This window comes from Patagioenas fasciata, chromosome 17 (assembly GCF_037038585.1).
Source record: "Patagioenas fasciata isolate bPatFas1 chromosome 17, bPatFas1.hap1, whole genome shotgun sequence".
In the NCBI taxonomy this organism is placed as follows: Eukaryota; Metazoa; Chordata; class Aves; order Columbiformes; family Columbidae; genus Patagioenas; species Patagioenas fasciata.
The window spans coordinates 7,405,410-7,431,300 of NC_092536.1; the positions used below are offsets into that span (position 1 = coordinate 7,405,410).

Sequence of the window (25,891 nt, forward strand, 5' to 3'; positions counted from 1 at the left end):
AGTCACATGCCTGCTCTATTGTTTTTTAGTTTTTATTTATAAATACGACCATTGTCTCATTATATAATCACAGCAGGATATGCCAGGAAATGCCAGAGGATTTTTGCATTGGTCAGGTGAGTTAGAGACTTCAGATTTGGCTTTGTATCTTCTCAGTGAAAGCCCTCTCTATTCATACAGTGTTAATAACACCGAGGTTAACCAGGGTGTGCAGGCCCCCCTGGTAAAACCCATTCTCTCTGGTCCTTATTTCTATACAGCATCTTAAATATACACAGCACTTCAGAGTAAGCAGCTTGCACTGTCCCTAAAAAGCACACACTATGTATACATGTTATAATGAGGGGATAGTAAATGTAAGGTGATAAGCAGCATTTTCTCAAAATCTCTGATATAATGTAGTTTTGGTGTTCTTTTGGAAAGAGCTGCCTCCTTTTGTTAGCTGTTACTGTGTTTATTTTAATCTGTTTACTACTTCAGATTTCCCTGCCTCTACATGGGCAAATTAATAATTGTATTTGTCTTCAGCAAAATTCTGTTTTATTTTCTCAGCGCTGCTGTGTCTGTCTTCTTTCAGTGCATGCCCTCTTCTCTAGCATAGAGATGATTAACTTTTGCAGTAACTACGCAAAATTGTATCTGATATCGCAAGAGGAGCCTTCACTGCATAAAGTGGCATGCTAGTAATTTAGCAAAATCGGGGCTCCTGAAATGGTCTTTTCTTGCAACATGCATGCTTTTTTCCACTCTTGATAATGATTAATCTGTTTAGCTTGAGGGCACAAGCCTTCAGAAGTTGCAGCGACTTTCTCCACCCCACCTTAAGCCCAAACTGTGGTTGTTCAGTTTTGAGCTCAAAGTAACAGACTGTGTTGTTCAATTATGTGCTGGGCAAGGCAATGTGCAGCACCTTCGGTTTGCTGAATTATGTGAAACAATGGAGTAGACTTTTGAGCAGTTACTCTACTTACTTCCGATCTTGGTTTCCATCTGCTCTAAAATGATCTCCACTAGCACTTGCTTTAATTAACAGGCTCCAAATTACAAAATTAAAAAAAAACCACACACATGAAACAAAAAAAAAATGTAAATCATGGACAAGTTAACGTGCAGTTGTGTTTACATCATTTGAAACAAAGACTGAGTATTAATGGCTCTCCTTATCCCAAAAACACTGCCTTTTCCATAGCATCCTCCGCTTTCATGTATTCCAGATGAGATGGGTAGTTAGTGCATTGGAAGCGGGGGTTGTTGCGGATATATTTAAGGAATTCTGGAGCTCCTGGGATGATGACATTGTCAGCCAGAAGAACTGAGCCCTTTCTCAGCAAGTTGCATTCCTAGAAAGAAGAGAAATTGCTTCATGGTGGATGTTAAGCAGACATTGGCTTGAATGTAATGCGCTTTCATATTAATCACATCATATGCAAGTGCCTGCATCCAAAACCTCCACTGTACTATGGGTTTGGAGGGAAGAAAAGACATGGGAGAAGCTTAGTAACTCTCTGATCCTTTGTGGTCATGTTTAATATGCTGGTTTTTTTTCTGTTAACACTATCAGTAGACCATTAGAGATGCTGATAATACGTTGGGTCAATTCAGGTTCTGAAACAGCAAATCAGATGCAGTAGAGGTGTGCAGTTTGCTGCTCAAATTGTTTCCAACTATGTCTACATGATCAGTAAGATGGTTTTCTTTTTGACTCTCATGCCTAATGCTTGAATTATTTTTTTTTTAATACAGCATTAAAATGTTCTAGTAGCTCTTAAGGTCATCTGAGAAACTGGCATGTACCAGTCTGCTTCGGCCAGTCTCAGTCAAACTCCAAAACCACTAAATGAATAAAAGAGATATTCTGCACTTGTTTTCCTTCCATCTTGTACAACTTTCTGCCACTTTGTTCAGGAGCTGAGTATGAAGCAGGGTTTGTGCACAATGAAGATCACTGACAAATTTCCACAACGCATAATGAACTTGCAATATTCACTTCAAATGCAATGTTTATCCTCTGTAAGCCTACAAAACTAGTTTTTATTGGTATTTTTGTCTAGTAGAAGTTGCTTTATCTGAGCTTACCGGCTGTTAAAAAACAGTCTGTAGATAATCAGGCTGGTGGTTATCCTGTGGCTACAGACAGCAATTATATCCAAAAACATGGGGTGGTTTTTGTCGCTCCCAGTCTGTTAGAGAAGTCCTGCTGAAGAGTGTGCTGCTTACTGCTCTTGCCTCTGGTGACTGAACACCAGTCAGCACAGAAGAAGGAATTTTAGAGATGTGGCAAATATCCTCTGGTCTGTCATGCAGATTATAGAAGCCTGTAAGTGACAACATGCTGTACTTTCCGCTGGTCAGCAGGATTTCTGATGCTCTTTGTGTCAGGCGTTTCCAGACGTGCATGAAAAGGAATGCTGTCTGGGCCACTTTCAATATATATTTAATCCAAACATTTTATATTCATATTTCATTTTTGCTATTCATATCGCAATACATGCCAAAATTGCATGTTAGAGGATTTGTAACATCTGAGATAATATGGAGATCTTTTCTTCATCTTTCTTCTCTTAATTTCATAAGGTTTTTCTAAGCAAAGCAACTTTGTGACACAGTTGCATTAGGCTGACCACTAAGATGGAACTAAACTACCTGTTTGTCTTGGCTGTGTTGCGAAGGTTAAGCTCTGATAAGGATGTACTATCTTTTCCAGTGAAAAGAGCTCGGTCATCCTTACACAGCCAGTTTAAAAGAAAACATTCTCTGGGTGCAACATAGCTGTAGGGAGAGAACATTTTCTTCAGCTACTTCTGTGTAAATCCAGTACCGGCTGTTCACAACCACAAACAAATTTCCTTTTCAAACAGCTATCAGGACAGGACAGGGCCAAAATTAAAAAAACAGGGAAGGCCAGGTGAGAAAATTATGTTGTAGTCCTCAAGCAAGGGTCAGGAAGTGGTTGGTGGCTATTTTGGCCTCCTTTCTTCATTTTACAGAGAATGAGCTCCTTCATAGAGACCATAGGCCTCACAGACATCAAGGCATTTGCTACTTTACTTTTAAGACCGGAATTGTGCAAACTGACCTGAATCAAGATGGTGTCTGGTGTGTATCTGTCTTTCCAGTGATCCAGGAAGACAAAATCCAGAGTATCCACTTCATATTTTTTCTTCAGCTGGGGGATAATCTCCTCTGATGGGCCTTCTAGGATTTTTACCTGAAATGCAAGTCCACCTGATGAATTGTGAACCATTAAGAAAAAGCACATACCTCTAGCTCATTTTAAATTGTGGCCAGACTTCAGCGATCCTGTTCATAACTCAATATTGCGTCAGCTGAATTATTTCATAGAGTTAAATCAAATGTATGTTTTTTCTTTTTGATAAAACAACTCAGCTATGTTCCAGAATATGGGTATGGGTGGTTTTGTTTGGTTGGTTTTTTTAAAGCAGAAAAAGTGACCTGTTGTTTCTGTTGGATAATGTGGTTCTTTACTGGAAACATGCCAATCTCCTGTTGAAAACAGTACTTTTTATCTCAGTTGTATCTTTTAGTCCAAGGGAAGCAGAAAATACAGCGAACATTTTTTGCGTAATATAAAGCTGGAGGATACACTGTGTAAAATCAACATGGCCAGCAGAGGGAGGAGACAGGACAGTGTCTATTACATCTTCCTCACAGGTTTATTGGCATAAGTAGTGTTAAACTGAAAGAAACTGCTGCATATTGATTCATTAAGCAAGTGCTATATACTGTGAATGGAGGAAAAAAGGTAGAGGAAATCTGGTTTATGACTGATAGATGATCAGAAGATTACATCAAATGTAAAAAATGCAATATTAGATGTCACTAGTACTTCAGGTTCTCTTCAAGAAGTTAAGAAAAAAATTGGAACTCATGGTGGGATTTATTTCCTCTAATTTTATAATCTATGTTGCAGTGAGTTGTCTAGTTGAATAGACAGGCACTTCTCAGGCATGACTCCCCTGACCTGCTGTAGATGTCTGCTGTGGGCTGAGATGGATTATAGACTGGAAATACCTGCATCTCAACCAACTGTACAGAGTGCCAAGACAGCTCAGATTGCATAAAATTTAGGTATATATATTGTGACCAACTAGATTTGGGTAAGTACATCTCATCTAAAGTCCATTGCACATAATGAAACTGCTTCTTGTGAGCTTTTGTAACAAATCAGAGTATGGTTCAGTTGTCTGTTGTACTCTGCCTTAGCACTGATTTAAACCTTTTAGTTTATATAGAGAAAAACAATAATCTGGTCTGGCTTTTGGGGGGCAACATAGTGGGATTCTCAGCTGTACTGCTGTGAGAGATGAGGGACTGTAACTAGGCATGGAGCTAGTTAAATTAATATGGACTGTGAGTACAAAAAAAAAACTCTACAAAACTCCTATGACTAAATGTTGGACGGAAATTACAGAAAGGCTTGTGATTATCAGGAGGAATCTGTGGGGCAGTCTTGCAGTTCGGTAATGGCAGTAAATCTAACCAGATTTGCAATAGTTGTTAGTAATTTTATGAAAAAGACCGTGTGCCCTGACGTCCTGTGACTGTAAGTGAAATAACTGACTTTGGAGCCTCCCTCCAGGCCTGTCTCATTCTTATACTCACTGTGGGTTTTGAAAATAGCTCTCAGCAAATGGCCTGTTTCCTGTACTAACCAGTGAATAGTGAAGAGACCAAACTGGAAGATGAACTCTAAATGCTTTCAAAATGTTAAGGAGATACAGATGTGTATGATTGTTTCTGGTCTTGCCCCTCTGAATCTTCACCCTGACTCACACTGCAAAGAACTTTGGATAACAGCCCTGATTGTTTTGGTCACACACACTCATCTCGACAAGCCTCAAACTCTACCCTGACTCTGAGCTGGGTCGGCATCATACTTGGACCTCTGACTGATGCTAAGAAATTTAGCTCACAAAAGAGCAGACTACCTCGGTCCTCTGCATGGATACTGGTAACTTTTCCCTGCTATCAAGCCTGACAGTTAAACTCTACATATTCCCAAGCACTTAGGGTGTCATATTTGCTTGACAAGTAAAAAACAAATTTAGACCTATTATTGCTGTTTCTATGGATAAAGTTCTACTCTCCATGTATCACTTCCTCATACCAACCAGAGACAAACTGTAGTTACCTTATCTTGTACTCCAGCAAACTCAATCGTCTGTTTAGCTACAGCAGCAAATTCTGGATTGAACTCCACAGTGAGAAGACGAGCTCCTGGCTTCAGCAGCCGAGCAATCCTAACTGCTGAGTAGCCACAGTATGTTCCCAGCTCCAGTGCAACTGATGGATTGACCTCTTCCACTGTTTTGTCTAGAATTATACCTGAATAAAATGGAAATAGGTTAACTTTTGACAAAAACAAACCAGTTCACATGCAGAAGAGCAAGTAAGTGGCAAGAAACTCATCAAGTCCCTATACTCAGTTGCTCAGAACATTAAAAAATTAAGGGTCGATGTCAAATTCTGTACTGTTTAATCTGCAAATTGGCTTATCTGTGATCAAGTTGATCATGGATATTTTAAGTTTCAAGCTGCAAAATTTCAACTAAAAAAGTCGTACTCAGTTTCACAATATAAACATTTTAAAGTAAGACAGTCCCTGGTTAACTAAAATGTTTATAGTATTACAGGGGGAAAAGGCAGCAGTTTTTCCAAGAACTTATTGCAAAAACTGGCCATATTCATGAAATATATAATTCCTGAGTTTCAAATGCTCATATTTGTTGCAAACATTACCTGCAACAGTCTGATACAAAAATTCTCATTCCAGCTACTTGTTTTTAAAGGGAAAAAGAAAAGCCTAGTTATAAAATTGCGAAATATTTGGATCCGCTAGATGAATCTGTGGGATGGAAAACATTAGTCACTTCTTAACAACAAAAAAAGTTCCCAAAAAGAAGTGACAGTGCACTATATTCAGTTCTTCTGAAAAAAGGGATTTATTTGTGAGAAAACTGTGTCCTCTTACTTGTACAGACAGAAATTAGATAACTAATCTGAAAAAGTGTTTGAAGGGATTTTACTCCGAGCCATGGAATTTTTCAGTGTACATATATATATATATATATATAAAATTATTTTATATTTTCCTGGGTGTCATGTGTTTGCGCATAGTGTGATAATGATGCTTGTATCTTAAGATCATGTGGTCACTTTCAACATCTTAGGAACTAAAAATGCATTCACTTCGGTGGCTCTTATCTGAGGAAAGGTCATCTTGTCAAAGTAAAACTAGAGTAATTTTTTAAGAATATAACCCCAAATGATCAAATTTTAGAGCTCTAAGAATTCCTCCTGAGCCATCACCTACTGTTCTGTTGCCCTAAGCACCCCACCCTGGTATGCAGAGGAACAAGTTTCACAAAATGTACCCCTGAGAGAGAAGCATTTTTATTACAATGCTTACAGTTGTATTTTATTAGCTACGTTAATCCCAGACTACAAAAATTTCCCCTGCAATTTCCCAGCAAGAGGTACTTTTGTGTCTAATTCACAGGGGAACATGTTAACATTTTGCTGTTACAGTTTTTTTAAAAAGATTGTAACTTTCTTGCAGCTAAGAAAAAAATGTGTTGTTCAAATATTTTCCTTTAGGACACAAGAACAAGATGATTTATTCACTAAGTAGCAACAGTGTCTGATAGCTGCTTTTGTGTATTACATGAGTAGGATTTCTCCCTTCAACAGTAACTTATACCTTATGTTTGCATATACAAAATTCATACAGTTCAAAAGACTTTTTTTTTCAATTTACTATTTTTTTGTTAAGGATCTGAAGGTATATGGCATAATGAATTATGCCCTAAGGCCATCCTTTTATAGGAACTGAGGTATAACAAAATCCTAGATTTTTCCCGTAAGTTGTCACCCTCTGCTTACACACTTGCAATGTACACAACATACGAACCCAGATTTGGTCCTATGACTTCCTGGATTACTCACTGGATACCCCTCCTCAAAGCCATCTGCACAAGCATGCATTACTGTTTACAGAATTACTCTGCTGACTCCAATGCTGTTGTGGGTTTTTTGCAGCAGTAGAAGGAAGTTACCATGTGAATATAATAAGATGTCCTATACTTGGCTAGTCTTGAAGGATCTGTCAGGTGCTGATCCCTGCTGCAATTACCTTTCTCACTGCCCACGTTCATGGCCCACTCTTTCTGGGTGCAGTACTTATCTATAGCGTCCACCACGCTACGGGGGTCTCCTCGGACTGCATTCTGCAGCACGAAATCTAAAATCCTCTGTTCTTTGCTCTGATTCATGATGAAATTGGTTATTTTTTCCCGGATTATTTCATGCCAGATAAGGGCAGCAGCAGCGTTTTTCCTGATGAGCACCGCAAAGAGCAGCAAAACAAAAATCAGGACAAAGACAATGAACAAAAGGACTGAAGAGCTCTCCAGCATCTGGAAGGAAAGAGAAAAACAGCCCAGGGTTAAGGTGGCATGGGAGAGAGCTTTCTTTTTTCGTAAATATTAAGCTGACTAACCCACAACCAACCATACTGAACAAGAACACACAGAGTTTAATTATTATACTGTCCAGAGTAGCTGAAAATGACTCTGTGTCACTTGGTAATGGATGGTGCTCTGTGGCACGCCCTTTAAAAGCAAATTTTACAGGCAGTCAACAAGTAGCTTTCTTTAATGCTCTGGTCCCTTCCCCCACACAGCTGCTCCCTCCTGGCTCCAAGCGGGCCACTGCACAAGGAGCCTCTCAGCATCAAAGCTGTTCTAACCATTTTTCAAATGATTAAAATTCTTAAGTCAGAGCCTGCATGTGATCCCACTCCTACTGTTTGAACACTAGGAAACTTCTAAGCCAGCACTGATATGAAAATATGCTACATCTCCCCCTTTAATTTTGAGCACAGTATCAACAGAAACTGGGCACTGTCAGGTAATGTTCTGTTTCAGAGCAGTCTGCAGGTCCCAAGTTACTACCTTGCATGCAGACCTCTTTGCAAGCACCTGCCTTCTTTGCATGCTCTGCAGAGAAGCTGTGCTTGATGGTTCAGTAGGACTCCACCTGCCTCCCTCTTTTCAGAGCCTGCAGCCAAGGCAGGCAGGTGGAATGGTTTACAGAAGAGAGTAGCTTTTTTCCTGCTTATGAAACCTTTGATATGAGTCATCAATCTGATGCATCTGAGAACAAAAGATACATTTCCTTTTATAAAGAAGGGATGTCTTCTCATTGATTATAAAAAACATAAAGCTGAGTTCCTGAATCAGAGAAGACCCCAGGCTCATGAAATTGAAGAGATGTAACAAAAGGGCACATTGTACGTCTCTCACAGGCCAGCTCAAACTACCTGATGGGATTGTGCCTGTTCTCCCCCTGAAATTCATGTCATAGCTGTAGATGCCCATGTATATGCAGCATGGGTGGTGTTTCTGTTTATGAGTTTAAGGTATCTGAACACAGAGCTCAGCAGATGGGGATGCATGTCACCCTGTGCAGCTCAAGGAATAAATCCCATCAAAGCCACTCAAATGGATTTCAGACAAGCCAGTATACAAGGAGGTGTGTTTACTTCTATGCAGGAGTCACAGCATAAAAGATCTGATAAAGAAAGGGTTCTTAAAATTAAGGAATTGATTTAGCCTTTGAGATGATGCCAAACTAACAGTTGTGATTTGCCCACAGATTCTCTGCATGTGAATCTCCTCTTGTACAACTCAAAACACACCTCATTTCTGATGATGTAGCTCATAACATCCCTACTTTTCCACCCCTGCTTCCCACACATGGGGGCTGAGAGTTGCACACTGGGAGGAGAACACAGGTTGGAACATGCTCCAGTTAGTATTGGGATGAATGAATGCCAAGTTAATTTGTTAAGTCTAATTAGGCATTTGAACACAGGTCTAAAGGATTCAGAACCAATTTCTTAGTTCAGCAGGCTGGCTTGAGTTGCCTTGGTTTTTAAACTGTTATTTTTAAAGAAAATAATACTCAATTCTTTCTAGTTTCTGATTTCAGTTTCTATTAAGTCTCTTTCAGCTTGCCAAAAATGGTGAACATTTGTAAGCATTTTCCACTTACCTGGAGTTCAGCAAAACTATTACTCCAACAGGAGCTACGGCATCTGCAAAATTTTGCCTAAGTTGCCCAAGACCAGAGGTAAAGGGGCTATATGATTAGCCAAATATTCCTCCAGATCTCTTCCTAGCTGTTCTTGCTTCGCTTTCTTTTTTGTTTCCCTCAAAACTGTCCCAGGAAAATCCTAACTGTATGGATGGTCAGACCTCCGTTCTGTGGTGGGACTTGGCACATACACATTACACATAGGAAAAATCTACCTCACTGCTTTAAATTTTGAATCATCATGCAGAACACATTTTGAGTTCAGAAGATGACTCAGTTTCCATGGAGATATGCTCAACCTACAATACAGCTGATTTTTGTTCACCCATCCACTTAGTTGCACAGCAAGTATGATTTGTTTGGAGCAGTTAAAAGTCTATTGCTTTTGCTTTTAAGTAGTCACCAATGTTAATACTTAAGCTTTAATGCTTTCCTTGCAAAGTCTGACCTGACACATTTCCTTTCAGGGCTCTTGAGCATCATAGCACGTGAAAATCTTGCTTCTTGGACTTTCTGGATTTTGTTTCCTAGCTAATAAGAAACTGCTTCATTACCTCAACAGGATCATGAAGGCCTGGATGTCAATTTTTCTTCTTCCCTTCCATGCACTAGTAGTTCTACAGATCAGACCCAACTGTTCTGTACTTTTCAGATGGGACTTCTGCTCTTTCTAGTTCTTCTGTATGAAGATGTTCCACGTTACCTGTCCACTGAGAACTTGGACTGGACTATGAAAATGTCATTAGCATAACAGAAAAATCTCTCTCTAGCTTCACTTGGCTTGTCTTCACTTGGCTTTCCAGGCTTAGTTGATTGTGTGGTCACAGTTGACAGATTTGGATTACTGACATAGTTGAGAGATAATTATTCTGCAATGAACGCATAGAGCCCAGAAACCATTTACTGACGCCAGCAGGTATCTAAGCTTCCTGCCTCTGGACAAGGGAAACCATGTGAGTCCTGCATACCAGTGACTCACTTGGCAATCCAACTGTATTCAGGCCCCTCTAGAACTAAAGACTGTTGGCATTCAGAATTATTTCATACTGCCAGACATAATCCTCTGGTTACAACACATACTTTGGAATCCTCTGAGTACAACTTGCTACAGACTGTTGCTTTGACACTACAAGATTCTGCCAGCATGTTTGGGGCTGCCCTTCAAAGACCTGTTGGACAGCAAGTATGGATGATAGCTGCAGGAAGAACTAGGTTGCGTAATGTTTGAGGAACAGCTTTCCTCCTTTATTGCTCAGTATGAATATGAGACCATTTGGTGAGATTTCTTAAAACAGAGACACAGCATCTGAAGGCAAAAATACTGATCTGCATTTTTCTTTGTGTCTCTTCAGACCTAGGATGGTGAGTCACTGTTAGCACTGGCTTGTTCACACGTTGTGGAACATATTTGTCAAGAAGACAAAAAACCCCCTATAAATTCAAGCTCAAAAGTGTGTGATTTGGGGATGGTCTTAGATCTAAAACTTAAGCAAGGAAGCAATTCAGCTTGACCAATGCTGAAGTGCTCAGAAGGATCCATTTCTTGCAGTGAGATCTGTGCACCTCTGAGTCCCACACAAATGTTGCCACACGTGCCTCCGCAGATCCTTAGAGGTTGCTCACAGGTAGCAACACCTTATATAGCACGTGCCAGCTTTTTTCCATTCCTAGACAAGTTCACTCAGTTTTGCTTGTATCAAGGAAAGTTTTTCAACTATTGTTTTTTTTTTTATTTTCATTATTGCTGTATAACACTCCAGCACCTTCATAAACTGGCAGTCTGGGCTGTTCTTAGCAGAGCTCCTTTAGGAGGCAATTATCCTGAAAAACACTTTCCAAAGAAGGTAACGTTTAAAAGGAGCAAAGCACACATATCTTGTTTCTTTTCCTTTTTTTTTTTTTTTCCAAACACAGTTTCTTTTTCAAAATTTGTCGATCTTTTAATTTCTGTCTTCTTAGATGTGAAAATAAATCTAGTGATAGCAGTAGACTGCCAAGAGCAAGATGCATTGGTGATGGTCATGCACCCAGAAGGGGAAAAAAAAATGTACCAAAATAGGTAATTGCTTTCATATTCTTAGCTGGAAATCATTTGATATGAAAATTAAGTGCATAATTCAACCAATTTAAAAGTACCACTACCTAAGAGACAGTCATATGATGACGGCTTTAGAAAATGCAACTGTAATTTTAGCTTTAATGTGGATTCATGAGATTCATTAAATATGTAATAAAACTGAACTTGCACACAGTCAAGTTTCTCATAACTACTTATTACAAGGCAGTTGCTCTTATTATTTAATGCGTGTACTGAGGTTCCAAATACCCAGCAACCTCTTCTGTGCATTAGAAACACCATGATAAAGTGAGCCTTCTCTTTAAAGGTAAAATTTGAGGTGGAAAATAGTAGACAAAATGAAAAAATGAGCAAGGGAATAAAGAGAAAACTGGAGGGATAATATTATGGAAAGGAATGAATAACATGTATCACTAAATCTGTTTTTGAGAGGACAGAGTTTAAAAGAAAACATATTAAAATTTCATGCCCAAGCCTGTCAAACTACTGACAAGTCTTTCAAAAGCACTGGGTTATTTTCTTATGCATCTCATCTTACTTATTTTGGCAGGTTTCATAAGACCAAATCATAACTTGATAATGCAGTTCAGCAGTTTTCCCCTGATGCAAACCATAATGAAACAATCAGCATTTAGATGGGAGTGCCTCTGTTTCAGCTTACAGAGATTTAAAAAGGTAATTTCAAAGAGAGAAGCAAACACCAACTGTTGGAACCTGCTGCAAAGTTATCTGCCCTTGGAGATAAAATATCCAAGTAATGGCAATAGCCAAGAGATTGGAAGAGACTTGGGGATCTATTATTATGGCAATAGTTTTTTAAGCTAGGGGATTCACTATCCCCTATGAGCTCCAGTTTTTCTAAAAACATTAAAATGCCCATGTGATGGAGCACAAAATTATATATCCTGTTCCTCTTGTATAGGCAACTCTAGCCATTTCACCAAAGGTTACACTAAGGATCTTTCAGTAATTCTATGTATCAGTCCTTGTGGTAAATTTTCCCAAATATTGTTAAAAAATAAGTGATCTCAGAATTCTCTGAAGTGAAAAAATAAGGACTAGAGCAATTAGTAACATCAATTTTTTAAGGTAACTGAGATATTTCTGTGTTTCATAAAAATTGTATGTAAGTTTTCATAACACTGTTAGAGGAAGGTGTATGGAGATTTGATCTAAACTACTGATTGCTACTCTTTCTCTCAGATTGCAAAACAACCTCCTTCTAAAAACTTATATTTACTGAGAAAAAAAATGAACATGTTGAATGTAAGTACCTTCAAATGTTCTGGGTTTTAATAAGGACATACACTTTAGCAAGTTTCACATTTAGTGGATTTTAAAAGTATCAGATTTTATTATTTCACTATTGTGAAACTTAGTTCATTACATTACAAGTAATTAACAAGACCTTCTTTTCTACAGGTGCAAAAACAAGAGATGACTTAAAATTATTTGGGGGGTTAAAAACTGTTGGACATTTTTCTAATCAAGGTGAATCTTTATAAGCCTAATTATAGAACTTCTCATTACGTTTTTAGCTTGGATAAACTGATATTGCTTTGCTTTCTACTGAAAACGAAGTCCTAAACATAATCACAAAAAATCTTCTCTACAAACACAGCATATAAAGTAGTCCACTATTCTCCAGGACTGGAATGTGAGTGAACTTCGAGATTCTGAGTTAGAAGACTGAGGTTTGAGTCTTATTTGAGCAATATTTTTCTGATCTGATCTTGGGTGAACTGTCTTGATTACATTTTTGTTACCACAAGAGTAAGTTAAAGTCACTGCTACTTCTTTAACTTTCAAGATGCTGTAAAGTTGAATTAATCTTTGTCAGAAAAGTCCCTACTATGGATGTGTGGATAACACCTGAGGAAAGGCAAAGTGATTTTATCTGCATTAACTCAAGAGGTCAATTCTGGAAGACCAAGACAACAAATGCCTACGTGACATTATTATTCCCGAGTTTATGAACAACAGGGAAAATGTGGAGACAAACAGTGCTTCACTTTCTTTAAGTGATTTCAGCCTGCTGACAAATCAGACCTTTGAGGAAAGATGATATTACATCCCATCTTGCTATAACTTTTCATGCATTTAATCTAACTGCCAAGTACTGGTTGGTTGGTTGTTTATTATGAGTCTCCAAGCATCCAGACAGTACTTTAGCATTCTGAGCTAAAGGGTTTAGAATCTAATCGAGACTTTATTAGCTCACATAACCTGGTGAATGGGGAGTGCTTGGTAAATTTATACCATTCAAGCTTTTTTCACAAAAGAATCTCTCCATCAGTCTGATAGTATTGAGTATAACAGAAATGGTCTAGAGTGCCTGGGGACACCTGGGCCTAACTCACTGCAGTCACTGCTGCCAAAAGTCTGCAGAGAGAAGAATGTTATAATGCAAACAATTTTCTAGATGTTTTCTACAAAGGTCATACAAATTAACAGATTAAACCCTCCCATACAGGTGTGAAAGAGGTAAGGGTAACTTCTGTTTTTAGAAGAGGTTTAAAAATGTTTGAGTTGAAACTTTTTAAAAACTTTGCTGAAATTATGCCTTTAAGTATCTCATGCACTACAGTGAATAGAGGATTTGAATACTAGTAAGGATATATTAACTATTTGAAAAAGCATTGCAAAAACAATGCAGAAGAGTCAGCACATTTCTACGCATACACTTAACAATGTCTGTTGCTCTGCACTAGGCCAGAGATCTGTGCTGCGCCACAGCTGGGACTGGAGTTCCCGACTCTTTGTCTTATGCTGTCTTGAATGAGGCAATCTCTAGGGTCTGGCATTTTGCTTTTCTTTATCTTTTTCCAGAGCAAGAAAGGCAGAGTATTTTGGTCAGAAAGACTAAACTAACTTCTGCAAACATGTTGTAACCTGTTGCTGTAGGCAACACAATTAAACAGCTTCATATTTCAGTACTTTAAAGGTCAAAACCCCCTATCTTTTTACCTCCTATTCGTTCATTTTTGTCTATGTATTTTCAAACGAGCGCAACACTGTGAAGAATAATCAGCATATTGCCAAATGTGAGTAGCTTGTGTTTCAACGGAAACAGTCTGGGAATTTGACATTCAGATTTTCCATTGACATCATAAAAACAAGCTGAACAGACTTTTTCACTAAGTACTTCTTGCATGAAGTCTAAATTTCCTTATTCCTAGTTTTTTTTCAAATTACTACGATTTAGCTCCACTACCATGACTACAAAAATTCAGACTTTTATAAATGCAGAGTCCTGCTTTTTTTTTTTTTTTCCTCCTTGACCTTTTGTTTTTTCTATTTCCCACTTCTCAGGTTGAAAGGAAGCAAATACAGGTTTCTTCTTACTAAATGAAAGGAAAAGAACAGAAAACTGGCTATTGCCTACTAGGGACCCCCATCAACAAAGCTTCATAAGGATGTTTAAATCCATTCTCCCCAGAGAGACTTCAATTAGGATAATTGCTACCCAGTTAAAACTTTCTTCACAGTAGCCATTGTCTAAGTGGTATTCAGTGCTATCACCCAAAGGAAAAGGTTTATATAATCGCTATGTGCCCCATAAAAAAGAGCAGGGCTTTAGGATAAATTGGCCACACAGAGAGGCCTCATCTCCATCCAACAAGCAGGTCAGTGTGGATTTGTAGCGTTCTGACCCAGACTGGCTTAGTAAAACAACAGCCAGAGTTTGGGGTGAGAGGATTCTTCAAGGATAAGACATGCACTTTGCTGGGCCTTGAGCAAAGACAACTTTTCAGGAATAAGATCCTTTCAGGTACCCCTAGGAAGCATTTGTTTCTGACAGTCCTTATTCCCACACCAGAACTCTAGATACATTCATACTGTCTGTGCCAGTGTTTGAGACAGCAGTTGCTGTAGCTTGGCTGAATTGTACAAATCCCACCTTGTCCCCTCAACGGATTGCTAAGAGTACAAAGTGCTCTACCCTGTCAGCACAATAGGAGCTGGTCTGTAAAAAAATTTATCCTCTGAGATTTTCATGTTCCCCAGGGGGTAAAACAACCTCCTATTGAATGATCTTGCTCCAAATTGAGGTAGGGAGAAAGAGCTGGAAGAGGAAAGACAAAAATGGCTAGTTGTCCTCAGCGTAATCACCTGTGACAGACCTATTTCACATTCTCTCTATATCTCTCAAAGATCAAGGGGTGAATCCTCAGTGTCCCAGATCCCCATTGTGTGCTCCTGCCCTGCTTCCAAGGCTACCAGCTAATCCTGTGTAAATCTGTCTCTCTGTCAGCACAGCTTTCTGCTCTCCACTAGCTGCTCTTCAGACCTGGGGGAGTGCACGACTGAAACTTGGTAGTGAGGACACCCACTGAGGGATCTGAAGAGTAGGAAGGAAATCACTGCCAAAATGATGGCTTATTTCTATGGAAATGAACAGCTCTAACAGGCCAGGCAAGGTGGGATCCACCCCAGCACAGCAGGTAACCAAAGCACTGCGTGGGAAGAGGCAGCATGCAATAAAGCAGGGTAAGACACCTTGGTCTCAAATCCTGAGCAAATGCCCTCCCCAGAAAAGTAGCTGGAGTGGGCACAGAGTGTCTCTATTTTAGCTAGAAATTGCTTTGTAAGAAACCTCTCCTGAGAGAGTTTTAAAAAACTGGTATGGACAGCCACACACATTAAGATCTGATTTCAACAACTGAATGATGTTTTTTCAGAAAATTCCCAGTCAGTTCTAATTCCAGTGATCCTGAAGGAATGCTGAAAGACAACAGTGTGGGACTGGCAGAGACAAATCTGATACCAGCTGCACACTGCTAAGGAATATTGCTAAGCGTGAGTGACAAGTAAATTGTTTGCAGTATTAATGTGGTTAAACTCTTTTTCCACTGAAACAAACTAAAGCTGTAAATCAGGAAATTTTTCTTTTGCATTTAAATACTGCAGTGCTGTGCAAATCCATGAGATTCTGAATTGGAGTGCTTTCTTAGAGGAGTCCATGGCTGAGTAAGCAGAAAAAAAGTAAGCTTAAGTGCAGAGATTAAGTAAAGGTTGTTTATGGAGACCACCGACATGACATGTGGTTGACAGTATTGGTAAATATAAGTTTGTTTATAAAGAACAGATGGTAAAGAATTACCATAAAGGGCATCAGAAAGATACTTTATAAGCAGCAACAGGGCTAGAAAGCAAAAGTACTAGCTTTTTGTCTGTTCTTCACAGACATTTTGCTGTAGCAGAACTCCCTCTTGAGAACGAAAACCACCATAAACTATAGCTGCAACAACACATTTATAAAAGCAGCTGTTCATTCAAATATGACTGAACTGAAGCTTGACTCGCATTCAGCTTTTTCTTGAATACAAATGAGTACCAAATTCCAGCACATTCATAGCCATAAATTACACTTTCAATTTAGTCAGGGCTATCTCATCTCACTTCTTTCAACTGTCAAGGTTTACAATACAGTACAAATGCATTACACACAAACATGTCCTACACTTCCTCTGTGAAAGCTGTTGCTGCCCACGGACTGGCTTCCTGACAATGAATACCAGTCCGAACATGGAAAACACGGCTTCTTTCATATTCACCCGTTTAAAATATTGACATTATCTAACATAACAAATCATGTCAACTGTGAGAAATAAGAAAATATACATATGTACCTTTCTCAGTAAAGCAGAAGCTGTTCCCTCCGATCTTTTCCTGTGCTGCTCTGATGTGGATTTTAGAGAATAAAAGTCCAAGAGCCTGCAGTATTCAGTCACATTCGACCACACCACGGGAATAGCTTATCAGTTCTGCTACAGACTCTAAAAGGAGCGGTGTCCTTTTCCCCAACTCCTCCTTTCACAGATTTCTGCACTCCTTAAAGGTGCTCAGTGCTCTAATAACCTTAGAGAAAGCTGTTCATCAGTCCCTTAATGACAGTGTTCTTGTTACTTAGTTACAGCACAGTGAATGCTGACTAAGTCAGGTATCAGCCAAATCTGTGCTCAGTGTATATGCGCTGTGTTCAATCAAGCAACTCCAGGAATGAATTTGGCCCAAGGGATTTAGTTCTTTTTTCAGCTCAGACGTGGCATGCTACAGCCAGCACAGAAGTTGTAGAAACAGGACCTAGGCATGCGAGTTAAATATAGAGTGCTGCTGGAGGGTGGAGAGGTACGTATAACAAATTGCTCAACAGCCACTACAGAAGGAGGTGCGATCTATACATTATAAATAATACATTTTAATTTCTATAGCTTCTAGTTGGAAAAATATTCTGCTCCAAACAGCTCTAAGATAAAAGAGGAGGCTTATTCTAATAAACCTTGTGCGCAGCTTGACTGTTTAGCTTGTCTCCTTCGAGGTGGAAACAATATAATCAATCTGCAATTAAATTGCACCATAAAACAAAATAATAAGAAAAACCAAAAACCAAACACATTGTGGTAGTAGTTCTCTGCTGTATTCTTACTACAAAACTCAGACCTAGTCAGCAAATGTTTGAAGTTGTAACCTAGAAACTTTTAAAATATTCAAAGAAACGGTTTGTATCAAATGTGGCAGAAACAGGAGCTGAAGAACTGAAAACAGGCTTTGTCACATGAGGGGGGAGGTCCTTGAAAGAATTAGGGACTACCTGAGACCATGACAAGAGAAGAATAAAATTTTTAAGTGAATTAATTGAATACATAATTGGGGGAAAAGAGGTAGGTGAAGTTCAAAATGGGTTTAGTAATTAATTCCAAACAAAACTAAGACCCTGCAATATGGCACAGTACCCAATGTCAATACAGAATAACTTTGAAGTATCTCTTCCATGTATAACAGAGCTTTAGCTCAACAAATATTTCTTTATAATCCAGACATCAAGCTGAACAAAGAACGAAATAAGCAATACTGCACTCCAGCTTTACTTACAGTAATTTCCTGTCTGGTTGTGAAACTATGACAGATTATGTAATGCCACCCACAGCTTATTTTAAACTGATAATTTATTTTACTGCTGGGCTGTGGAGAAAAGAGCTTAAAACAGTAAAACTTATTCTATGCACTGATCTGATTCTGTAAGCATACAGCTATTCTTTGGAGACGTACTGGCAGTTAACTACAGCTGGTATCAGATCAGCTTCTGCTTAGTAAGGATAAATTAGTGCCTAGACTTACCAGATTGAGCAGTGTCCCATGACAAAACTTCTAAAGAACTTCTAACTTTATATTGTTCAGGCTAGAAGCATGGGAGGAGCAAACTACCTTCTGCCTGCCCACAACTGTTTATTTGTATGATAAAGGCTATGCCTGCAAAGTAACCCTTTCTGTTGTCTAGGTCACATAGGTAAAAACGGTGAATGGCAATATCTGCAAACTAGATAAAGCCAGAGGTTCAGTTAGTTAAACACCCAAACTGTGCAACAATGTCCATAAGTTGCTTCCAAGATAACAGAAAGTTAAAATCTAGTAATAAGTAATTATGGGATCATTTTTTCTCCAAGAGATGTTTCTTGGAAGGCTGTCAGATGTTGGCTTATGCTTTTCTTTAATGTACTGTTTTGCCCCAGACAGGGTCTCTATAGCTGTATTTTTGTAAGTTTTTACTAACATAATAACAATGCCACAAACTCCAGGGTGCATAAATTTATATACTGTTCACAGGATTTATTCCTGCCTAGATAGTAAAAATTTATTCTGATATTAACACATCCAGGTTAGAGAACTGTGGAGAACAATAAATGTATTGGTGTAATACAATTTTCCTGTGGGGACAAAATCTTAAAAGATGGATTTGGTATTGCAGAATGTCAGGATATCTGGCACATCTATGGGAAGATGTAAACCAAGGATGTCTTAGCTTGGGAGCAACATCACATGAGTGGCAGTAGGTCAGAATAACTGGCTAGTTCAGACTGACTCGCTCCGACAGTTGACAGAGTTAAGCTTAGATCTGTCTGCACAAACTTGAGCAGACTTGCTTATGTACAGAGCTCCCAGTCTCACATGAAGGCTGTAAGCTGCCATCACATGATGCACCATGTCAGTGCCGTCCCCACTTGCTGTGCATAGCACGGAGCTAAAGCTTTCCTAGTAAATCCATGCCTGGCATAACAACAAATGGCATTCCCTTCTTCTAATAATCCTGGCCAAAGACTGGTTTTTAAAAGCCTAAACAAAAGGAGACAGAAGAGCTAGCACATTATCATAAACCCCACAGATCATGTGAAATACTGAGTGGAAGAAAATTCTTTTGAGCTTGCATTTTCAGAATAGCAGGAAGGATTTTCTTTTATGTGAATTTGCTGTTTCAAACAGTCCAACTAGTTTCTCTTGCTGAGAAACATGCAAAAGAGGAATTTGGAGAAAGGAAGCACCACTCATGTATGAATCAGGAAACTGTCTGGAGATATTTAAAATAGGAAACAGCCAAAAAACAAGATGGCCAGCAAAGCTGTACTCTTAAATTTAACAGATTATACAAGCAGATTATTTTGTGTTTACCATGCATCTTCAAAGCTTGTCATGTAGACTGAAAAAAAACTCCAGCTTTCAAAGACTTTATAACAGCTCATGAAAACTTTGAAGCTCAGTTCAGTCTACCACATTGCTGTATTTTCTCCTCTCACTTTTTTTGCTAATATATGTTAAAGCATTTGAATGAAGTCAAGAACTTGCGTTACTTGAAGCTTCATCTGTTTCTGCTGTGTTTCCTCTCGCTTGCTATCAATTAGTTGTTTAGGACAAACTGTGAACAGACAATTCTATGTGAAGGAAGGAAGGAAGGAATAAAATGGCACAGATTAAATTCTGAACAAGTCCCAGTTTCAGAAAAATGTCTGAAAATAGTAATTTTTTTTAAAGGGCAAACAAGGCAGGAAATAGCAACAAAGCTGAAAAGTGAAACCATTTCTCTTGGTTTATGAACCTATGCCCAAATTTTTCCAGCACAGGAAAGACTGTTAGCTGAAGGATGTAAAGGATGTATTCTTTGTAGCAAGTTGTCCTCTTGGGGCACTTAGCATACATTAGAATGGTCATTTTTTCTTTTAAAATTATGTATTTAAATAGGATTTAAATTATTAACTGATTTAGAGTAATTCTGTGATGTGTGTATTTTTCTTAGCATTTCTAATGTAGTTGGTTTAGCTACATTGTCAGATTTTACATTAAAAAGTATTAGCTAATGGGATATGATATTTATCCCATTTTAGCAAAATGTTGTAAACTTTGTAGATTTCACAGGGAAACCTGACCACTACCTGGATCTCATAAACCAAAATTAGTACTTTTTTGATTTGTCAAAGCTCTTATAAGCAGATGTCAAAAATGCAGAAAAATATAGCAGAGTTTGATTGTAAGCAAACAGCCACAGATTCCTTCATGCCAAGGCAAAACAATGCCCATCAAAAAGTAATATTGGAAAATTCTTGCTACACAGATCAGATATGAAGCCTCAAATAAAAGATGCAAAAATTCTTCTGTTTACCCAAGATCTGTGTCTTCAAACACGGATCCTCAATTGTCAGCATAACCCCCACGTTAGAATACTATCCATACATTTAGCAATTTGATTCACGAGGTTTTACCTGGCTTTGAGAAAAAGTCTAAGAAGTTGTAACCACCCCTCCCCTGCTGCCATTTATTCTGTCCTTTTTGTAGCTCCGGGATATGGTGCTCTCAATTACCAACGTCTATGTCACTATTTCCACTTTTGTATTCACCATTTGACACACCTTTCTTCCGTATGTTTGGGTTTTTTTCCTCTTCTCCTTCCTCCTTAATGCTAAGGACAATATGCTACGCACTAGCAGAGGAACAAGAAGGAGAAAAAAAATACAATCAAAGACACCAAAAAGTCTTCCCTCACTGCAGAGACCTCTTAGTTAAACCAGTGATCCACTACAGTTCACTGACACTCCTGTGAAGTGTTAATTAGGTCATGGCACAAAATGCAGCCTCCGATATAATCCATTTCCCACCCCACCCACTAAAAAAGAAACAACGTGCTGACTTCCAAAGATGGTATCTACCTGACATTGCTCTTCTTTCCCCACCCTGCCAAGCCACAGAGAACATAAGACATGAAGAAAAACATGCCAGGAAAACAAGAAAGATGAGAAGATGTGTTTGAAAAGTAAAAATTCCTAAAACATTAGGTAGAAAAGGTATTTGGCCCTGGTTGTCTTCATAAGGAAGAATTCAAGTAAGCCATTGATGAATGTAACAAAAGGTATTTCATAAGAAGTACAGAATTCCAAGCTGCCCTTACAATAAATTCAAGAGAAAGTCTGTTAATAGAACAAACTCATGCCTTACAAACCCCCTATTTTTGTTGAACAGATTTATATACATTTCTGAAATGTATTCCAGTAGTGTTTCCTTTGCCCTTTTCACACTGTTTACAGTGCATTGAATAAACATTTCCTTCTGGAAATAAACCAAACCACATCTAATGTATCAAGTTAATTTATTACTTTAAATATGACTAGCTACAACTGACAAAGTTCTGTGGAAATATGATGTGAAGTCTGATAGCTATCTTGTAAGCAAGTTTTTTTTAATTCCAAGTTAAGAAAAAAAGATACATTTTCACTGCAGAAGCACAATGCTTCATGTGAATGCTTCCTGATACCAGAATGTATTTGCCACTAAAGGGCTTAACACTTGCTTTCTTACAAGAAACTAAATTATATTTATTTTATATATTTTTAAAAATATGTGCATTACTAATTAATTAATTACATCTTAATGCTAATCACAAAGTAATTAAAATATTTACTGATATTTGGCTGTATCAGTCTCAATGATCAAGCCTGTGAGAACACGCAAGAACAAGCAGAGCGGTGTAACGTGGAATTTGTACTTTCTGCTGAAAATGGCAGTCCTGATGGGAAAGCCTTGACCTGTGGAACTGCATGTGCTTTAGCTGTGAGACACAGCCAGAGGGCTGGTGACACCCAAGCTTCACACTGCCTGCCAGGGGCACGGCAGCAGCTGGGAATAGTTGGAGTTCCCAGATGACTTAAGAAGGATGCCAAGGGAAAGGAACTGACTCACTGTCAAGATTGGAAAGAGAGGGTGTGTGCTGAGGTGTTGAGAACACACAAACATCTGAAAGAAGCTACAATCTCACCACTGCTGCATAGGCTGTGGTTCACTTAGACTCCCAGCTCTAAAATAATGAAAGCAATCAGTAATGCCAGTGTATGATGTGGCTGTTACAAGGGGCACTTGGCCAAGATCTTATCCTTAAAAGAGTTTAGAAGCATTACTTCAAATTTATCATAAGTTCTTTCCTAAATTGCCACTGTGCTGTTTAAAGGTAATGTTTTATACCAACAAACAGCTTTGCTATATTTAAGGTGTTTCCATATTAGCAAAATGCCATAATGCTGCAGGGCTATTTCTTAAGCTAAACTTGTTTTGGATTTTGGAAGACTTAATTCTACCCTTGATCATATGCATCTGAACTAAACGCTGTGTGAAGAGTATACACTCAACACTGCTTGATTCAATTCAGGATAGTAGCTAAAATTAACAGCCAAACCAACTTGGCATGCATGTCCCTGAAAAGCATAAAAGATTAGTATCTGAATATGCTTGAGGTTTCTTTAATTCAAAGGCCTCTTAGTATGTTCCAGTCACATCTTTTTACTGCTGCTGCAGTCGATAAGAGTGTTTCAAGTGATTTATTGATTAGTGCTGCAGGAGGAGGGGGTTTGCCCTTTTTTAATAGCACTGATACTAAACAAGTTGTCATCCATTTACTGAAGTGATAGTAATTCCTGTTTCATGTATTTTCAATCATCAATGTAGGGCAAAAAGTTAGGGCTAGGGTTACACTGGTTAAACTTTATTTTGTGCATTTTAACTTCCTGCAATTTCTCCTCCACTGTGGATTGATGGCTTCTGAAACAAAATGGTTGGATGCTGCCCCCTTGTGAGCCAGGCCCTTGCTCCAGAGGCACCTGAACCATGACTGCCTAAAACCGTTTTCTGTCATCAGCTTCCTCTCCCCAAGAAAAAGCAGCTGATTCTTTGTCCCAAACCCTGATTTGGCTACGATGGTATTCACCAGATATGACTCACTACACACTGCAGCAGGCAGGGTCACTACTGCGCTTCAGTACAGGCCAACAGCCTGAACTTGTTCCCTGTGGTATTTTTTTGATCAATGCCAACTTTGAGGCCTTTTACCTTAGGCTGCCAGTATACATACATAACAAGCATTAACAACTCTCACGATTCCCATCCGAAGCAGGTCAGCAGCATGGTCCTTGTTTAATCGATAGCTGGCACGTGGCACAGGGATGCTGCCAAAGGCTGTGAAGCATCAGAGCTCCTCCAATAGGTGCAGAATCTCTGCACCACCACAGTTAACTAAAGTGTTAAAGCTGTCTGTGCTGGTCTAATTCACTGACCTGTGCGGCCCAGGCCTGGCCCCGCCATTGTGGTCGAGGAAGCCTCTTCTCTTGGATTCGAGTCCCTTGTGCTTGCTCTCAATGTTGAATTTATCTTAGCCACAGGAACCCAAAATGGTATTATCACATGTTGCCCATAATACCCTGTGAAGGGAGAAGCTTCATCCAAACTGCCTTCTCAGAGGTTTTTAACTCTCAGTCTCCATGCTCCACCTGAGGAAGGGGCTGTGACACCCCACCTCTCACTGTATCTGTTACAAATGGATGTGCGGTTTCAGAGGGGGAAAAACAGGGCTGTGAAAACCGGCAAAGGTTCTGGGCATTCATCATGTTTCTCTTCTGTCCCAAAAGGTTTTCCCTGAACCCCTTGTGCAGCAGCGACTCGGGGGGAAGCCAGTCAAGTAACGTGAAGGGTTTTTTTTCCCTTCCGATGCGTCTGATTTTAAAGCAAACGCGCTTCTCTAACGCCAGAGTCTGTCATCGCCTTCTTACCAGGCCTCCTGCTGCTCCGCAGCGGCTCCAGCAGCCGCAGGTGCGGCCGCAGGCCGAGCGCTCTGCGGGCGGGAAGCGGCCGGTCCCCTCAGCCTCGCGCTCAGGGCGGGCCTCGTGCCCGCACCCGCGAGGCGCCACCGCGCGCCGCTATCCCCCCCACCCCACCGCCCTCACAGCGCTCCGCCGCCCTCACCGACCCGGCGTCGCCGCCCTCCGCTCAGGCGCTGCACGGGCACCTCGCAGGGGTCCTGCCTGGGCGTGGAGGCCCCTTGCCGTACAGCATGGCGGCGCTGTGGCGGAGGCGGGAGCGTCTCCTAGGAGAGTCGGGGCTGCGCCGTATGGTACGAGCCCTCTCAGGTACGGGGTGCCCGCTGGGCTCGGGCCTAGAAGAGGCTGTTCTCTCCTCCTGACGCCGAGAGCGCCTGGAGAGGGTCCCCCGAGCCTTTCCCGGCACCCGCACGGCGGGGAGAGGCCCGCGGGTGCCTCACCTGTGCGAGTCCTGAGGGGACCGCAGACTCCCGCTCTCCCCGGAGGCGCGACTCTTCTCCCTCAGCGGCCGCGGCGGGCAGGGTGCCGGCCTGCCGTCGTCCCTAACGGCTATCGGAGCCTCCCCCGCCCTGCTGCCTCTCTCGGAGCCCATCCTTCGGCCCTGTGTTGCTGAGGGAGATCCGAGCCGCAGGTGGCTGCGAAGCCGACGAGGCCTGTGCCCCTGTACTAGGGTAGCCCGAGAGGCACCCAACCCTTTCCTCGAGGCGTAATTGCAACGACCGGGGGGGTTTCAGCCTTCCCAGTCCGCCTGCCGGGAAAAGTCCCCCACCCCAATGGTGGGCCTTGGTTGTCCTACCTGAAGCACTGTACTGCTCACAAAAGCGGGGGTTGAGCTGATACCCGTGCTAATAAGTGAGGTATTGCTCACCTGTGAGCTTCTCCTGCCACGTCAGACCTGCTCTGGGAGGCTGGGCTTAGCTGTTCGGAGCCTGAGGTGGCAGAATGCACCAGCTTCCGTCTGACCGCCCCACCACCCCCCCGCAAGGCCTGCATTATCCCTGAAGCTTTTCGAGTCCAACAAGGTGACCGGATCCCAGTTACAACTGTCTAATAATGCAGAAAGAGCCGCTTGGGATGCTGTGTAAAAATCTAATCCATTTCCTCACTTCTTTTGGATTGCTTTATTTTCTGTATTTCCTTCACAAAACTGACTAGATAGCTTAACAATTTTTGGAGAATGCTTTGGGACACTGAAAAAACACAGTACTGTAGTAAAGAAAACCCAAATCAGCAGTAATCAATTGTAAAAAATAGCATACCTTTTGACACTTTTACATACCTCTCCTGTTTTATTTGTTTCTTTTCTTCCGTTTTGCACGTCCTCTTCACAGGAAGGAACGAGTATGATCTTCTCGTAATTGGTGGAGGGTCTGGAGGCCTTGCTTGTGCAAAAGAAGGTTGGTATGTATAAACACAAAAAGTTTTGGTTTAGTAGTAGTAGTGTCTGTGGAAACTAAGAGAAGTGTTACTGGTAATGCTAAAGCTTTTTCAGAAACATAATATACTTCAATCCCTACACATTAATCATTAACTCAAGTCTATACAGTTAATCTGCAAATTGGTTCACATCCTTAGATACAGTCATTTTGTGTGGCTTTCCCTTTTAAAATATTTCTTCTTTTGTCGTGGGAAAACCTCATAAGCTTTTATTTCACCGTATTGTAAAATACTCTGAATGCCTCCATAGATACTGTATTTTTTTAATTGTACTGTTTCTTATTTCTGTGTTGAAACAACAGTCACTTCAGACTGTTTTAAACAAACTGCTGTAGAGAACCTTGCCCTTTTG

At 40.2% G+C, this 25,891-nt stretch overlaps 2 protein-coding genes across 8 annotated transcripts in view; one reads left to right on the forward strand and one right to left on the reverse strand.

The window, feature by feature from the left end:
* Positions 1-16: 16 nt before the first annotated feature.
* COMT (catechol-O-methyltransferase) lies at positions 17-25,576 on the reverse strand. Of its 6 annotated transcripts, none has more exons than XM_065852025.2 (5): positions 25,382-25,576; positions 7,154-7,436; positions 5,153-5,346; positions 3,077-3,208; positions 17-1,340 (listed from the first exon to the last, which is right to left on the reverse strand). In XM_065852025.2, the coding sequence occupies exons 2-5, from the start codon at positions 7,434-7,436 to the stop codon at positions 1,161-1,163; spliced, it is 789 nt and encodes a 262-aa protein (XP_065708097.1). In that variant the 5' UTR covers positions 25,382-25,576; the 3' UTR covers positions 17-1,160. The 6 variants fall into 6 exon arrangements, with proteins under 6 accessions (XP_065708097.1, XP_065708092.1, XP_065708094.1 ...); XM_065852020.2 differs by lacking the exon at positions 25,382-25,576 and adding an exon at positions 24,971-25,064; XM_065852022.2 differs by lacking the exon at positions 25,382-25,576 and adding an exon at positions 24,899-24,967.
* The window catches only part of TXNRD2 (thioredoxin reductase 2), a 35,116-nt gene continuing 33,523 nt past the window's right edge, over positions 24,299-25,891 (forward strand). Inside the window, exons 1-2 of one of the 2 annotated variants that reach the window (XM_065852018.2) lie at positions 24,299-24,395; positions 25,434-25,499. Coding sequence is in view for 1 of the 2 variants with exons in the window: in XM_065852016.2 (XP_065708088.1) it covers positions 24,336-24,411; positions 25,434-25,499 (142 nt within the window). In the remaining variant the exon portion in view is untranslated. Of the gene's footprint in view, positions 24,412-25,433; positions 25,500-25,891 lie in introns of both variants that reach the window. The other variant, XM_065852016.2, reaches the window with a different exon arrangement.

Bases quoted from the DNA above. Each gene is read 5' to 3' on its own strand.
- COMT (XM_065852025.2), bottom strand. From the start codon at position 7,436: ATGCTGGAGAGCTCTTCAGTCCTTTTGTTCATTGTCTTTGTCCTGATT. The intron at 3,209-5,152 runs GTAACTACAGTT...CTTGCATTTCAG, and splicing joins TTGCTGGAGTACAAGATAAG to GTAAAAATCCTAGAAGGCCC. The intron at 1,341-3,076 runs GTCAGTTTGCAC...TCTTCTTTCTAG, and splicing joins CAGACACCATCTTGATTCAG to GAATGCAACTTGCTGAGAAA.